This window comes from Gossypium hirsutum, chromosome A10, assembly GCF_007990345.1.
Source record: "Gossypium hirsutum isolate 1008001.06 chromosome A10, Gossypium_hirsutum_v2.1, whole genome shotgun sequence".
Taxonomy (NCBI): Eukaryota; Viridiplantae; Streptophyta; class Magnoliopsida; order Malvales; family Malvaceae; genus Gossypium; species Gossypium hirsutum.
Window position 1 is genome coordinate 107,433,686 of NC_053433.1, and position 16,934 is coordinate 107,450,619.

At 29.3% G+C, this 16,934-nt stretch overlaps 1 protein-coding gene across 4 annotated transcripts; it reads right to left on the bottom strand.

The window, feature by feature from the left end:
* Nucleotides 1-3,816: 3,816 nt before the first annotated feature.
* LOC121203063 (probable choline kinase 2) lies at nt 3,817-11,245 on the bottom strand. Of its 4 annotated transcripts, none has more exons than XM_041077993.1 (9): nt 10,783-11,245; nt 8,733-8,829; nt 7,751-8,079; nt 7,138-7,259; nt 6,845-7,040; nt 5,388-5,505; nt 5,249-5,296; nt 4,809-4,909; nt 3,817-4,295 (listed from the first exon to the last, which is right to left on the bottom strand). In XM_041077993.1, the coding sequence occupies exons 1-9, from the start codon at nt 11,161-11,163 to the stop codon at nt 4,197-4,199; spliced, it is 1,491 nt and encodes a 496-aa protein (XP_040933927.1). In that variant the 5' UTR covers nt 11,164-11,245; the 3' UTR covers nt 3,817-4,196. The 4 variants fall into 4 exon arrangements, with proteins under 4 accessions (XP_040933927.1, XP_040933929.1, XP_040933930.1 ...); XM_041077995.1 differs by lacking the exon at nt 10,783-11,245 and adding an exon at nt 8,282-8,339 and having other exon boundaries at nt 7,751-8,187; nt 8,733-8,835; XM_041077996.1 differs by lacking the exon at nt 10,783-11,245 and having other exon boundaries at nt 7,751-8,187; nt 8,733-8,835.
* Between the last annotated feature and the right edge of the window lie 5,689 nt (nt 11,246-16,934).

Consider the following 16,934-nt stretch of genomic DNA (forward strand, 5'->3'; position numbering starts at 1 on the left):
ATATATTATTAAATACAAATCCAAACAATCTAAGTCAAGACACAATAAAAAGCAATTTGTGTTCAAACATTGTTGAAGAATAATATCTATGCACTGCAATTGTATTCAGGAGCACCTTCTCTTCCACAGAAACTGAGTTCTGCCCTCAATGCAATATTAAGGTCGATGGGAAGGCCCAACATCTCGACTTTCATAGCAGTGCAAAGCCAAACTGCAGCTTCAAGATTGCCCATTCATGCAAGCAAGCTGCAACATGGTGTTGTAGGTGCGTTTTCGAGATTAACATCCGCCAGCACCCAACTTCCCAGAAACGAAACGAGGCTAACTGGTCTTGATTGTTTGAGTACACATCTCCAGGACGAATAAAAACAGGGTTTTTAGAATCTTTTGAATAATCATCGATATTATAAGAGTTGACTGAAGTAAAGAAGAGAAGGTTGAAGGAGAAAAACAGAGCAGTTGATGCTTTAATCTTGAAAGCCATTTTTCAGTTTGAAGTGATTGAGAGAAAGCCAAAACTTGGTTGAAGGTCATGAAGTGAGCAAAGGGTTTATATAGAAAAAAAGGGATGAACATAAAAATGAGAGCCGCTAAATGAAATTAATTGGGATACTGAATGGAATTTCCCATGAATAACATAAGCACAAGGTTGTTACTTATTATAACTACAATTAATTTAATACTTTGCAAATATTATATGTTCATTGAGGAGACATCGAATACGACAAATAATCATATCGATTTTTTTAATTGTGCGCTTATCAGCGTTAATTTATTGAACTCTTTTTTAATTTGGTGTCAATATAATTTTATGTGATGACGATATTTATCTCTTAAACTAGAAAAATAACAAATATTGAAATGAAAGTTTTTAAATGTGATTTCGTATCTCACAGCTCTCTCTCAAATTATGACAATCTCATTTAAAAATATATCAAAAAAATAAAATAAATATATTGATTAAGCACATTATCATTAATGGATTAATTTATACATTGAATATATTAATCTATTTAAAGATTAAATTATAAAAATTTGAAGCTAAATTCACGAGCACATAAATCAAATTTAAAGCTTACTATTGATTTTAAATATCAATATTTCACGTTTTTTACATCAAAAGTGATCATTAATTATGTTTTAAAAGTAATTTCCAATTTTAATTTAGATTGTGTTCATCATTACTTTTCAAAAATATTTTTGAATCCTTAAAGTAAAATTGTTTTTTTCTAACTTTTACCTTTGGGAAAAATATTTTGAACAAAATCTATTTATAATGCAATGTATTCTTTATCATATTATATTAGATATAAATTTAATTTTCTACTTAAACCATAATTGGATTGACATTTTGGATGATTTCTTTTACTAACATAATCAAAATTTTCAATTTGCTTTTGTTTAGTTGATTGCATTAAAGGATGAAAGGAGGAAGTATTTTCGAAATCTGAGCAAGCAATCAAAAATATGAAATTTTGGGCAACTTTTTAATATGAAACTAATATTCCAACAACACAAATTAAATGGAATTTGTTTAGACTAATAACTATGCCTATGTACAAACTGGTGGTTGCCACTACTTTTCTCATCCAATTTTATTCCATATCACATTTTAACAAATTCAATTTTTAATTAACTTTTTTTTTTAATTTTGAATAATTTTATTCTGTATGTAAAAGTGTTGGAATATTTTCAAATATTTTATAATGTTCTAATAACTATAAACGAAAGATTAAATTTTTTAATTATTAGTCAAAAGTTATAATACGACAAAGTATTATAACTATTTAAACAATATTACTTAAAAATTTATAATATTAGATGAATAATTATATGTCTTTTTAAATATGTTATTATTCATAAAAGACGCATATTGATAGATGTGAGACATGAAAATTCTTATACATAAAAATAAGAATTTGGAAATTACACCAAGAAGTTTCAAAAATTCTATCCTTCCTCTATTTTCCAATATTATTAGATTATTCTATGAAGTATTACTGTAGCAATTTCTTTGTAAAAATTAAATTTCTTGTTATATCAGTTTCATTGTATCTTCGAAATTAACTTGCTTAAAACTCTTTTGTACACTAAATATAGGTAGGGATAAATAAAACCTTAAAAGATAGTGATTTGATATACGCCTTGAAACATTGTCCTATTTATTTATTTTTTATTCATATGTTCAAGATTTTTCTCATTGAAATTTTGTACTAAAAAAAATTATATTGGGTTGTAAAAATGCTTTGATGCACCAAAAAGATAGTTAAAAAAAGCTATTTAGGTGATGCGTAGAAGCCGAGAAAATGAAGAATTAAATGGAGAAAAGAACATGTGATCTCACCATGTAAGTGGAATCTTGAGTATTATTACTATCAACTTCAAATCAACATGTTTTACCACCATACCTATTTACTATTATAACCTTTAAATAATAAACTAGCTTAATATTAGGATATTTTAAGTTAGAAATTAATATAATAATAAATTATTTACTTAAATAATATGAATAATAACGCCGACCAAAACAAGGTCACCTTAATAAATAAGGATGACAAGATGGAAAATAACAATATAAAGAAAAAAAAAGAAAAAAGGAGAAGGAAACAGAGAGAAAAACATGGTAGAACTTACAATGACAAAAGGGAGAGAAAGAGAGAGTGGACAACAAATTTTAAAGAATTTTAGTGATAATTTTCTAGAATTAAAATCCCACCTACTTTTCAAAATTCGAATTTAACACGAAATAGAAAAAATATTTTTACTTTGCACATATAAGATTCAAATAAAAGACCTCTGGATAAATTAATATTTTATTACTGAACTAACAAATTCGTTATTGTCAATAAACTAATGAGACTAAAATATAACTCTTAAGAACCAAATCAAATTTAATTAAAAAATTAACAGAAAAATCTCAAAGGGAAGGAAATTAAACATAAAACTTTAAACACACATAACTAACACTTAACCACCACAACCAATTAAATTACTTAACATAATTCCTACAACATTTTTCTCAAAACCAGAACATGACCACTCATAGTTCACCAATCTAATTTCTACTAACTCAATTGAGATGTGACAAAAATTAATATAACAATAAATTATTTATGAAATAAATAATATAAATTTAATCACTTTGAGATCCCAAATGACTTAAAATATAAAAAAAATCATATTATTATTATTGTTCAAAACATATTAGTTTGATAAATAATTTGAGACCCATATTATTTTGATAAAAATAATTATTTTAGTGAAAAAACCCTAGAGAGTAGATGATTGCAGTTGTCTATAAAAAGCTCATAAAACCAACTAACATCTATGAAATTAAACACCACCAAATCTCATGTCTATATTTAATGTGAGAAACACAGAAATATTTCAATTAGAAAAAAAATTTAAAATACTGAAAATTATTTTAATTTTGATAGTTTTTATAATTTAATATATTAATTTCTCGAAATAAAGAAAAAAGCATTTTAATTAAACAAGAATAAATATCCAAGAGATGATAAGCATGATGAGATTTAATCAAATAAATATTAAACTAAAATAGAATTTTGACCCAAAATCTACTATATTTTACAAATTAAGAAATTTAAACTACCTTGCTTTAAGCTAACAATAAACCAAAAACTTTGCCTTTAAAAGAAAGAAAAATAAAAAAATTTATTTCAAAAATGAACTAAAAACTTTAATTTTTTTGATCTTTATAAAAATTATGAAATTATAATTTACCCACTAGAAATGGATATTACAACAAATATAGGAAAATAAGCAGTTTTTCAGCTGTATTATAACAAAACAAAGGAACCGAATCAAGCATTATATCATTGCTTTTTATTTGCCATCATCCTTTCAACCCTCCAAAGCATAAACTCCCTTCCCCTTCACAACTTTAATGGTCGAGTCTTTCCATGAAGTTAATCAATTTCAAGAAATGTCATCTCCATACAAGAAATCTCTTCAGATATAAAGTACATACAACAAAATATAATATCCTTTATAACCAATAAAACAATACCAAAACAGAAAACAATAAATATGAGCATTCATAAAACATATATGATTCATGTGATACGGCTTCAGGACACACCGTGAATATCTCCTCCAAACACTTCATATCCACAGGAGACTAAGGGGAACCCATAAACATCTATGTACCACTACATAATCCAAAAAGTGGGGGGTCAAGAAGATCCCAACAACTCCGGCTTCCTTTTCCAGTACTGTTGAAGCCTCTGCTTGGCATATTCTTTGTAGTCAAAGTCAATTTCATTGACATATTCCTGAGGAAGAAATTTGATAAAAACATAAAATAAAAAATAAAAATAAAAAAATGCAATCAGTGTAAAAGAAATAAATTCCAAGCAAATGACATCTCTCTTCTCCTTTAAAAGTGCAAGTCAAAAGTATCTGTAGGTTTGGTCCCTCTTGGGTCAATGACTGCATTTCAATCTCTAACAACTTCAATATAGCTTGTCCGTGACAGATTACATGCGCTCAACATGATAGGAAAATCGCAAAGAAGCAAGTAAAGAAAAGAATAAACTTCTAATGTTTACCTGAGTGATAATTTGTACCACTTCAATTCCAAATTGAATCTCCTCTTTAGAAGCAATAGTTTTAATAAAATTACAATTAACAATTCACAATCATACAGATAGTTGAGAAGGGCAGCGATTTGTAGGGTATCTTATAGGTAGCAAAGAAGCAAGCTAAAAGATTGCATTACTGAACTGACACCAAGTACATGCATTATCATCAAATGATTTTGGGATGGTATAGAGGGCCAAAATTACCGATATTATTCCCCACACCCCCCAAGTGAGGTGACTCGCTAGAGTATATTTCTCAACATCTTGAAGCAGCTGCTGCACTTCAGAGTCTCTAGGTTTCTTACCTGCAATAAAGACGTGGATAATATCATATGGATCCCTGACAATATATTGACGTCAGAGTTATGGTAACACATCAAGTTCGAATATATAAATTGAAACAATTGCCTTAACTTCTTTTTAACACAAGAAAAGAAGTGTTAAATTAGTCCTTTGGCAAAGTAAATAAGCTAAATTGGCAGCAGAATACAATAATTATGGACAGTTTAAACATAAAAGCTGCTATTCCAATCACGCTCACAGAACCAAAATTGGAATTATCAGAAAATGAACTTCTCACAATTGCAGCCACCATGTAAACAATTAAAAAGTCACAGAATGTCTTATAAGCAATAAAAAGTTACCTGAAGAATTCAGGTATACACGCAGAAATCTTAGGCGCTCTTCCAAACCTATGAATGCCACAGGACTAAAAAACGTTTTTACCATTCAGGGAATATAGCGCATTTTATAAAAGAAAAAAATGAGATCCAAAAGATTCACCTGGATATTTACTATAATCCATAACGTGGGGTGTTTCTGTGTGATAATCGGCAGCCATCTCACAGAAGTGATTTGCAATATCAAAGGCAACAGGATTATAACTTGCATACTCATAATCCTATAAAAGTCGGCAGCCAATCAACATCCAGAGAATTACATATTCATTACTTTGAGAGAAAACAAGTCTCAGAGAAAATAGAATGATCACTTATCAAGCAGCAAATTCAAGATCATATGAAATTTCTATCATCCACTTATTATTTAGATCTCTTTCTGTTTGATAACTTACATACAAGCACAACTTGCTCTCTTCACGCTTAAATAAGACTTAGTCAATAACATTCATGATCAAGCTTGAAATGCTTGGTATATTTATGATCCTATATTAAGCAAATACAAAGACTAAAGTTCAATATAATTCACTTTTAAAGGATGCTATAAGACACATTACTACATCTTTTTAATGTTCAATATAGAAGAGATTAGGATATTTAAAAGGAAAAGTGGTATGAAATACAGCCCACAGCCCAACTCAAGTAAAGAAACTTTGCATGCGACTTAAAGATCTCAATGATAATAAAATACTCAGAACTTAGAAAAGCATTAAGAACATACGATGAATTAACCACAGGAAAAAAACATGTATATAAGTCAAACCAAAATGTTCTTCTACGAAAAATGATCTTTTGGGCTTTCCACAGGATTTAAGTTGTGGATTTTTATGGCGGAAAAATAAAAGGTTGTGGCTCTTAATAGAAAAACAGTCTGGGTGAGTGATGACCCCAGTTTCATATCAATGGGAAAATAAGGAATAATGTGCGTAAATTCTCTCTGATGCTATACCAGATATATCTATCTTCATCTAACCTAGTTAATGAGAAATTCATGAGATCACAAGACATCCATCACTGTCCTCTAAGTCACTCAAGCAGGCAGAATTGCATCTGTACTTGGATACCATCCAGACATCACCAATTGCATCATATGACAACAAATATCCTTTAAACAAATTCATGCATATAGAATGATTTTGCTGATATGATAATTAAGGGCTAAGATAACTGCATTAATCTCCTCTATCTTAAGCCAACCTGGTCTTAAATAGGCACGGACAGAGTTCAGGAATTAGGTATTTACTACTCAGAAAACATCACATTATTCAGAAGAATATCAATAATGCAACCATATGAACAACTATGATTTTATCACTGCTATTACTGCTGCTGTTGTCTATGTTTGAATTTGAGACCAAAATCATTCTTGGTCAAAGGTTCAGATGTTATCCTCCCATCAAAAGAATGCAACTAACAGCCCAGCCTGTTGCTGCAACTTGTCTAGAACTTTCCCATTATGAGCTATTAACATATAGCTCAATGACAAAATTAAAGAAGAGTTTTGCTATTAAAATTACTGTAAGTAAAGTATATACAAAGCAAGCCAGTTTGGTAGAAACTCACAATGATGGTTACTGATTTAGTCCCTTCATCAAACATTATGTTCCCATATTGTAAATCATTGTGGCAGAAACCTATCCGTTGATGCCTCGCTGAGAGTTTCTTTTCTAAAATAGAGATTTCCTCCTCCAAAGATTCTAAGCGAAAGGCTTTGGCTTCTTCCAGTGGGCTAAGTCTCTTGGCCGCCTTAAGCCATTTTCTGAACACAACCAATGAATCTTTCAATTAATAAAGTAGCTATAGGCATGAGATCCATAATATTTAGCATAATTCACCAAAGAGTTATTAAAATGTACCGCAATCTATCCCATAGCCAAACTTTCTTTGGACCGGGCATATCAAGTTCATGGAACTCCCTTAATCTGGTTGCTATTAGAGCTGATATAGCTGGATCACGCAAATCAGATGCTGATAGTGTCTAAAAGTCAATACGGAAGAAAGAGAATATCAATACACATTCAACATTTCTGAGAAATAAACGAGTAAATGGCCCCAGTAGGTTGTAAAGAAGAAAGAGAGTATCTTCTATTAATTACAATCGTTAATGGGAAACTGTGATTACCATGGTAATACTAGAACTTGAATTTCTTAATAAATGAGACACCATATCAAACATGAACAATTTAAGTCACTAGAAAAAAATAGATGCCTAAAAGTTGTTAAAAAGATCATCTTCTCTTAATCACTGCAATGGTATTCATTCATGAGCTCGTTCCCATTGTGGATAGACAGGTAATAAATCATTACATAAATCAGAAACTTCAATGCTACAATCATTTAAGATAGCTGCTTGAAGGGCAAATCCCCTTTATTTACATAATTCGAAACAGAATAGTTATGCTTCATATCCATATCTAAAGTTAAAATAATATGCAAAGAAGTATGGAAAGGGAGCGAGTATCAAAGTACCCGTGCACGGATGAACTCTTCAATTCGCCCATTGCGGAACCGTCGTAGCAAACGAGGTCCTTGTCCATGCTTCGACATAAACTCAAATGTCCGGATTTCATCCTCCCGATCAAAAAACACATCCACACCCTCACCGTAAATCCTAACTAAAACCTTTTGTGACACATTATCTCCCCTGGTTGGCCATTTTATCTGGAACACCTCATTGGTCATAGCACCTTTAAGAGGGATCACCTGCAAAGCTTTTGAATCCACTACATCATCCCACTCAGACGCCATCGACTGCAGAGCATCCTTTACTTCTCGTGGCAACCTTGCCTCTTTATTGTCTACGACATTAGTTGCAGCACCCATAACAACAAACCAAACTTAACTCCACAAAAATTATGCTCAAATTTATTGGTTAAACAAAATCTGAAAACAAGGGAATGGCTGGCCTGGAGATGAAATATAATCAAACATTAGAAATCAACACATGCGTAGCTACAGATTCCCGTTATGATAAAGCAAATTCAAGAACAAGACCCATACTTGACAATAACGACTTCAAAAACACGCGAGCGCACACACAATTGATGGAAAAATGGCCCTAGCAAGAATAGCATAAACAGATATCATCGAATTTAACATGCAAAAGAGATCAACACAATTAAGCAGGTTCTTGATTAGAAATTAATAATCAATTAGCCAAATAAATTGCAAGTTTAGACACAAAAATCCTTAAAAATCAAAAACTAAATACAACAAATGCATGATTTGTTTATTTGTTTATTTACTTAAGAATGATTTTAATTGTTTACCATTTCCTTTGTTTTCTAGCAAAGTTTTACAAACTAAACAAAATGAAACCCAAAAACTTGCAAAAATATGAAGAGGCATTAAGCAAAAGAGAACCGATTAGAATATTGAAAATAATCCAATAAAAACATTTAACAAATAAATCGATTATATCAAAAGAAAAGAACACAGAGATGATGCTTACCTGAAAAAGAAAAGATTATGGGAGAAATGAGATGGGAGAGCCCGGAGTTCGTCCGTAAAGGAATCACGGCCGTTGCATCTTCTGGAGATGATCTTCCCTATTTTTGTTATAAAACAATTGAATTGAATTTATCTGTTTTGAAATGAGTGAATCTATATGTTGAAAGTAGAGGACAAAAAAGGATAAATCTACGTTGAAAGTGACTTGTGCCTGTAAGGCTGCACATGTGTTCAATCCACAAATTAACACGTGTTCGTATATGTTCTTTTTTTAATTAAGAATTCCAGAAGAAGGTATAGTATCAATTAATTCCATCAAATAAATTATGAAAAATAAAAAATCCATGATTTAACCGGTTTTTAATATGCTTGTATTAATTTTTTTTTCAACTGATCTAATCTCTTCGACTGGTCTGATTCAATCAACCGCGAAAAAGATTATTATTTTATTTTAATTTACTCAAAATAAAAAAATTTATCCTGCCAATACAGTTTTTAAACTTAATAAATAGAATCAGAAAATTAATTCGTACCACAACTCAATAATTTTGTAAATTCAAAATTCGTGTAATGGTTTTAGGCTTTTCGACATTTTATTCTTGTTTTTAGAATACAGTTAACCCTCCCTACAATAAACTTGTTTGTATACTAAAATTGTAGATGTTATAAAAAAGTAATTGTTATCTAAAAATCCTATAACAACATTTGATATTCAAATAATGTGATTTTTAAAAAAATTCCAAATTTAACAACTATAATATATTAATAATATTAATTAGTAATATTTAGACTATATCTATCATAAAATTTATAAATGTAATTCCATTTATTAAAATTATTTTTCATATAATAAAATATATTTTTATATAAAATATAACCATTTTATGGAAATAATATCTTAACTAAATTTTATTATTTTATTGCGTAAAAATATAAGATATTATATTTAAAGAAGAGTATTACTCTTATAGAGGACAAAAATAAAACATAAAAAAATTGATTCCATAACAAATGACTCATCATCTCGACTAATTTGAATAAATTTTTTTATGAAATATTTGATTTAATTTAGTTCGATGCTTACCTCTACTGTGAAAATTTTTGTATAAATACTTTATTTTATTTACTTTTTTTATATATTAGTTTTAAATTTTGTTCATACTATTTTTAATTTTGTATTTTAAACATTTTACCTCACGCAAAGATTTATGTTGCGTTTGTTTATAACTAAATAAATTACAAAACAATTTAAATATTTCATTAATTAATTTTTTTGAACAATCTAAAATTATCCATTGTATCTTTTCAGACCACAAGATAATGCGTTTCAATACACTCGATCCACCCATACCAATCGAGGTAAAACTCAATCCTCATTTCAATTTAATCCTCATTGTATTTAAAAAGTTTTAATACAGTATTGAAAGAAATTGACTTATAGTGTAGAACTTTTTAAATTTTTGTTTTATTTTTAAGTGATCTTTTCAAAGAGTTGATATCGAAATTATTTTTTTTAATCATTTACTTAAATACTTTTATAAAAATAATAAAAGATAAATTATTTGTTATACTAAGATTCAAATGTTTTATTAAAAAAATTTTAAGTAATTTTTTAATGAGTTAATATTAAATTAATTTAGATATCAATTCAATCAAACACATTATATATATAATATAAATTTATTTTATTTATATATAATTTTTTCATTTTATTTATATTTAAATTAATAAATATTTATTTAGATGACATTAATTTACAGTAAAATTAATAAATTTTTATTAATTTGTTTTAAATTTAAAATTATTAAATTGCGTAATTTTTATTATTCCAAGCTTTTAATTGTTTTCGAATGTGATTTTTTTGAAATAAAATTCATAGAAAATGAAGAGCAACGTTGATAAAAAAAATGGATATAAACTCCTTAAGCAAACAAAATAATAGCTGAAAATTTAATTGAATTCAGCTTAAATTAGCGTGAAATCTGAACAGAAACAAACATCTACTACAAAATCCAAATAAAAAAGGGGGGAAATAGAGAGAAGAACCAAACCTGGCCGCTAATCTTCTCATACTCCTCCATCTCCGATAGTTCGCCAATATTTTCATTCTGGGTCTCCATTGAAGACGACGAATCATCCAAGGCTCGAGATGAAAACGAAAAGCTTGGGGTACGGAGATAGGGTCTGAGACCTGCCAAATAAATGGGAGTGTAACATTTTGAAACTGAAGGGATTAGAACAGGCTTTGAGAGGATCCAAGTGACAGTTCTGGGGTAGATTCTGGGAGTTGGATTAACTATTTGGAAGGGTAAGATTTTAGACATTTTAATGGGTAGTTTGGATTGGGAGTTTAATAAGCTAAAAAATCGGGGTAAAAATGGAGAAGAAATATAGGAAGAATTGGGGAAATGGTTTGATGACGAAAACAACATTTGGGAGAAAATAAAAATAAAGGTCAAGTTTCGTCCACGTTACACTTCTGTGCGTTACTGGTTGTAGGCGTCCGTATTGTTTGGGTTCAATGAAAGAGTAAACTCTCATATTTATAGCTAACTTTGTTCATGTATAATTTATTTTGTGTAATTATATATTTAAAATTTTAATTTTGATTCAATTATTCACAATTAAAGAAATTAATATATATTTATTTTCATATTTGATTAATATAATTATTTGTTTATATAATATCCAATGTAAAACTGTGCTGATTTAATAATGACGTTAATGATTTTTAAAATTTGAATTAAAACAAGTTTTTATTTATAAAATTATACAAAACTAAAGTTTATGTATGGTATTTATATAGTGATACAACAAGGAGGATGTACGAAGGAAAGAGTGGTAGTAGTTAGGGCTAGAAATTTTAAAGAGTGAAGATGAATAGAGTATGAAGGTTGAGAACTAAAGGTAAGTTAGTAGAATGTAGGCTTAGTGTCTTAAAGAGCCAATCCTTTCTTCATCATTTTTAGGAGTATTTATAGGCGAGAGTCTCATGTAGGATGGTGCTAACATGTTGAATTTGTCATTAAACCATCATTATAAAACATATAAGGTGGATGTCTTCAATGGAACAAGGATGTTTGTAATGGAACAGAGCCTGACATTTATTCTAACGTGATGATATGGAGCAATTGAACTCACGTGGTATTTGGTGACTAAAAATATCACATTCTCGATGAAAGCTTAGGGACTCGGATGGCAAATGGCTAATATTTGTTCGGATGGTCGTTTTAGAAGGGAGGCTTGTTGGTGCCTTCCTAATTTGCTGGTAGTTGGTTTATAAAGTGACCTTTCTTGAGACTCTTTGATCTGTTAACCTTTTTTTTTCACAAATTGCTCAAATGGTGATCTTGTTTAAAGGTGATTTTTTGTATAAAAACCATTAAGATTTTGTCATAAATTCACTCTAATATCTGTGTATTTTGGGAGTCGTGATAATGATTATCAATAACTTTTTGGAACAGGTGGTAAGTTGCCATTGTGTTTTGCTTGTTCTTCGAAACAATACGTTTTGGGAGATAGGTTTATATATTCTCTAGTTTTTCTTCATTGAGGTTACTTTGCCTTCCTCTTTCTTTAAAAAAAATTTTGCAACTATTTTTGTCATTTTTCTGGTTTTGGTTGGTTTTTTACGACGATTTTGCACTTTAGGGGTCTATTTGTTTTGATTCTTCTTGTAGTTCTTCTTTTGTTGCCGTTAGAGTTATTTTTAGTATTTTTGCTCAAGAAAATGGTTAGAGAACATGGACAATTTGTAAAGATTCAAAATAGAGGAGGAGGTCATACTGGTCATGCTCCATTGAAAGAGGTGGTGAAAAATAAAAAAAATACCACAACCAAGTTTGACAAGGCTACTGCAACCAAGTTCAAGAGAAGAAGTGACGAGCCTGCTGTTAGTCTTCACTATCAATATTCTACACCCTACCGAGAGATGAATAACTTTCAAATGTATTGTGGTTGCTTGCAAAACATCATAAGTATGAATTTAGCATCCCATAAGGGTCACATCATCTCTGCGAAGTGTTTGGCCTAGATTTTTCTAATACGAGACCTAGCTTCAACCTTCGGTTGTTTCTTCTAGAGGTGGGTTTTACTCTTCCTCTCTCAGACTTTATCCAAGACGTGTTATTAGATTTAGTACCCTAAGTATAGTATTTTTTTCTATTTACACTTGTATTTAAAAAAAAATTGGTTTAATAAAAATATCTATGAATTACTTAATACCCTTTGTATATTGTCCTCAATGGTTTTTGCACGCAAAGCAAAATGAAAGTAAATATTAACTTACTAATTATCTAATGTTTTAACTAATATTAATTAGTATTACATGATTGAATTGTAATATGAAAAGACAACTTGTATTAGTATATTAACCTAAACATGTCATTAGTCTAATCGAAAATAAGCAAACCAATTAAAAAACTAATATGATGCCTATCAAGTCCAACTGGGGAGATGCTTTGTCTTGAGAATCAAAGTTAATAACTCCCAAAAGATAGAGACATAGATGTGACTGATTGGACTGACAGTACATTGAATAGGATGTAGAATAGATCATGAATCCGTTTATTGATTTATTCACTTGTGACATTCATAATGTGGCATACCTTAATCTTGAGTAGATGATGGATTATGTATTGAATAGGATGTAGAATAGATCATGAATCCGTTTATGGATTTATTCACTTGTGACATTCATAATGTGGCATACCTTAATCTTGAGTAGATGATGGATTATGTATGCGCGACTTATAGACTTTGATGTAAGTAAAAGCCTTAGTTCAAATAGATAAGGAACCGAAAGCTGGTGTGTTGAGTATATGATTTCTGCAGTATGTAGCATCATTCATAATAGTGAAATTCATAGCTCAATAAATAGGTAAATGATATCCTCTCATTAGCATTACATGATAAATGAAAAGTAAACGTGACCACGGGTCGTTTGTCTTTGTGATAAATAACTTAATTACTAGTTGATAGTAATTGACTTTTTATGAAAGAAGATGTAATGGTTACCATGAGATAAAATATGATCATATTGAGAGAACGAATTTATCCCAAATAGATTAAGGATACCCTATAATAGTAACACACTTATGACAAAGCCATTTGACAAGCACTAATCGAGTAGTTTTCGTAATGGTATGTAACTAGAGAGAGCTCAGTCACGATACTATAGTGGAATGACTTTATGACTAAATGAGTTTATAATTAATAGGTGAAAATTAGAACTTAATTATAAATCATTTGAGTCCTAATTACATATGCTCAATCAGTCCATTCGTAACTCGTTGAAACTAGAAATGAATTGCTTATAGAATCAAATGAACAAAAATGGATAGAAATGATAAAGTTAGAGAAATGTGTTATATTCGAGAATTAATATAATTTCTCACTAAGTATGGAAATTACTTATTAATTAATTATGTTTTTTATATTTTTATTTAATAAAAGAATTGAAATTCGAAAATGAATTTAAAGTAATTGATCATTGTGAATTCGTTGAATATGAAAATTAAATATATTTTCTCATAAATTCTTTGACAGTAAAGTTGTCATGAATTTAAAGGAATTAAAATTTGGTTGAGAAATTTATTTAATTGAGAAATTAATTTATTTAGAAAATAATATTTAATTTGGGAAATAAAAAAACATATACTAGGTTGGAATAAATTATAAAGTGTTGTATTAAAAGTCTAACAAGCACATATAATTGGTTATTGTGAATCCGTTAAATATAGAAATTAAATATATTTTCTTATAGATTTTTTATGGTAATATTGTCATGATTTTAGCAAAATTAGAATTAGGTTGAGATAATTATTTTATTGAAAAAATTAATTAATTTAATTTAATAAATAAAATTTATTTTAAAAAATAGAAAAACATGTATTAAATTGGATTAAATTATAAAGTGTGGATTAAAAGTTTAGGAAACACATATAATTGGACCCAACACAAGAGAGGCCCCTATCTCCATCAGAATACATATGAAGGGAGACATACTCTATTAGAAGCCACTCTCTCCTAGTTCAACTGGGAGATTGGTTTTTCTATTAAATAAATATTATTTGTATTCTACTAATACAATTAAGGTTCACTTTTTCTCTGTATAAATAAATAGCACCGATCGAGCTAAAAAAACAATAAGAAGATATACAAAACTTAAGAGATATTGCTATTCTGCTCTAAAATAGTCAGGATTTATTTCTAAGCATAAATTATATTTTTTGGAATAACAATTCTATCGGTTTCTATAAGAGAGAGATTTACTTTTCTATAAAAAGTAAGAAATTTTTGTTTTGATTATGTATTTAATTTGAAATTGTTCGGGCCCACACTTGAAGCAATTCGTAGTACAAGAATAGCAGAGAAGGTCGTTCAGTTGAAAGCCGGGAATGCCAATGATCTGTTTTGCTTAAAGCACATGTATTATTTCAGGAAAATGTTTATTTCTATCAATATCATAAATTGTCCTCAGTTTTCAAAACTTTATAAATTGTCCAACACTATATATTTTCTATGATTTGTCAAAAAATTTGAGATCTTTCTAAATTTATTTGAAAATTGTATTTTATCCCTTTTTTGTGTTTTATGTATTTTATAAAAAATAAATATTTTTTAAAATTCTAGGATTTTGTTAGACCTAAAAATATAAAGATGAAGTGAATTGGTATTTTAAAAATCTTTACTAACTTTTCTGAATGATAATGAAATGAAAGAAAAGCTTGAATAATTCAATTTATAGTGATTCGGCCCTAATTGCCTACCTTCACTACCTTAGTATACACCAATTAAAGATTTCCCATTCACTATAGGAATTGGTAGCTTTCAAGGAGGAGATATAACCTTTACAACACTATCTTCTTCTTAAAGCTTAGATAGAACCTATCTTCCTAATTTTTATTGCTAACTAGAATCTTTCTTAGTTTTTGTTAAGTATGCCTCATATTTCAGTCAAATAAGAGATTGCTTGCAAGTCAAGTTAAACAAAAACATATTTTCTTTTTAGAAGATTTAATATTTATTAGTATAATATATTTAACATGTATTAGCATAATTTATTTGACCTATGATTATAGCCTATAAATAGGCTCTTTTACAAACTTAGAAAATATACCCATTAGATATTAGAACTCATAACACTTTTACAGAATTTTGTGTTTATGTTTTGAGGGTTCTTTATTTTTAGGTTTTAGGGTTTAGTTTTATCTTCATCTCTTTTACTCTTCGTTCTTTTGCCATTGTAGTAAAATTATTTTTGCCCGTGGTTTTTATCCTCTTTGGAGGGGTTTTTCTACGTTAAATTTGTGTGTATAATTTTTCAATTTCTTTCGCTATTTTTACTTGTTCGTTGCTTAATCGAATAGATCCCTAACAAGTGGTATTAAAGCTAGTTCAATTCCGTAGATCAGCCTGTTCAGAGATAGCAACAACAAGGTTTGACATTGAGATATTCGATGGTGTCACAAATTTCAATTTGTAGCAAGTTTGGATGATGGTAATTCTTGTTCAGATTGGCCTGAAAAAGATTGTTACCAGGAAAAAGCCTGAGAATATAGATTAGTTAGAATGGGAAGAGCTTGATGAAAAGGTCATGTCTGCAATCCAGTTTTGCCTCGCTAATAGGGTATTACAGGAGGTATTGATGGAGAAGACATTATTCACCTTGTGGAAAAGGTTAGAAACTATTTATGCGACTAAGTCTATGGCTAATCGTTTAGTGTTGAAACAAAGTCTACTTGTGTTTCGCATGAACGAATGTGAACTTCTTAGAGATCACATCAATTAATTCATTACCCTTTTAAATGATTTAAAAAACGTTGAGACTCAGATTAACGATGAAGATCTGACTATGCTATTATTTTCTTCTTTACCCCGTTCATACAAATCTTTCAGGGAGACCTTAATTTATAGCAGAGACAAACTCTCATTTGAGGATGTAGAGGGTCATTTGTTAAGTAAAGACAAACTCGGCAATGAGTTTGGTTCGATAGTAAGGTAGATAGGCAAGCTTTCCTTTTGGTAGCAATAAAGAAGTGAGGTAAAAGGTGTCGCTATTGTAAGAAGTTGGGTCACGTCAAAGCATATTGTTATAAACTGTGAAATAAAAAGGCTACTCAGAGTAACGAAGAAGATGTAGCTGGTGCTAATTTGGCCAACGAAAGCGGTGATGATTTCTTGTTAGTGTCAACGAGTGAAA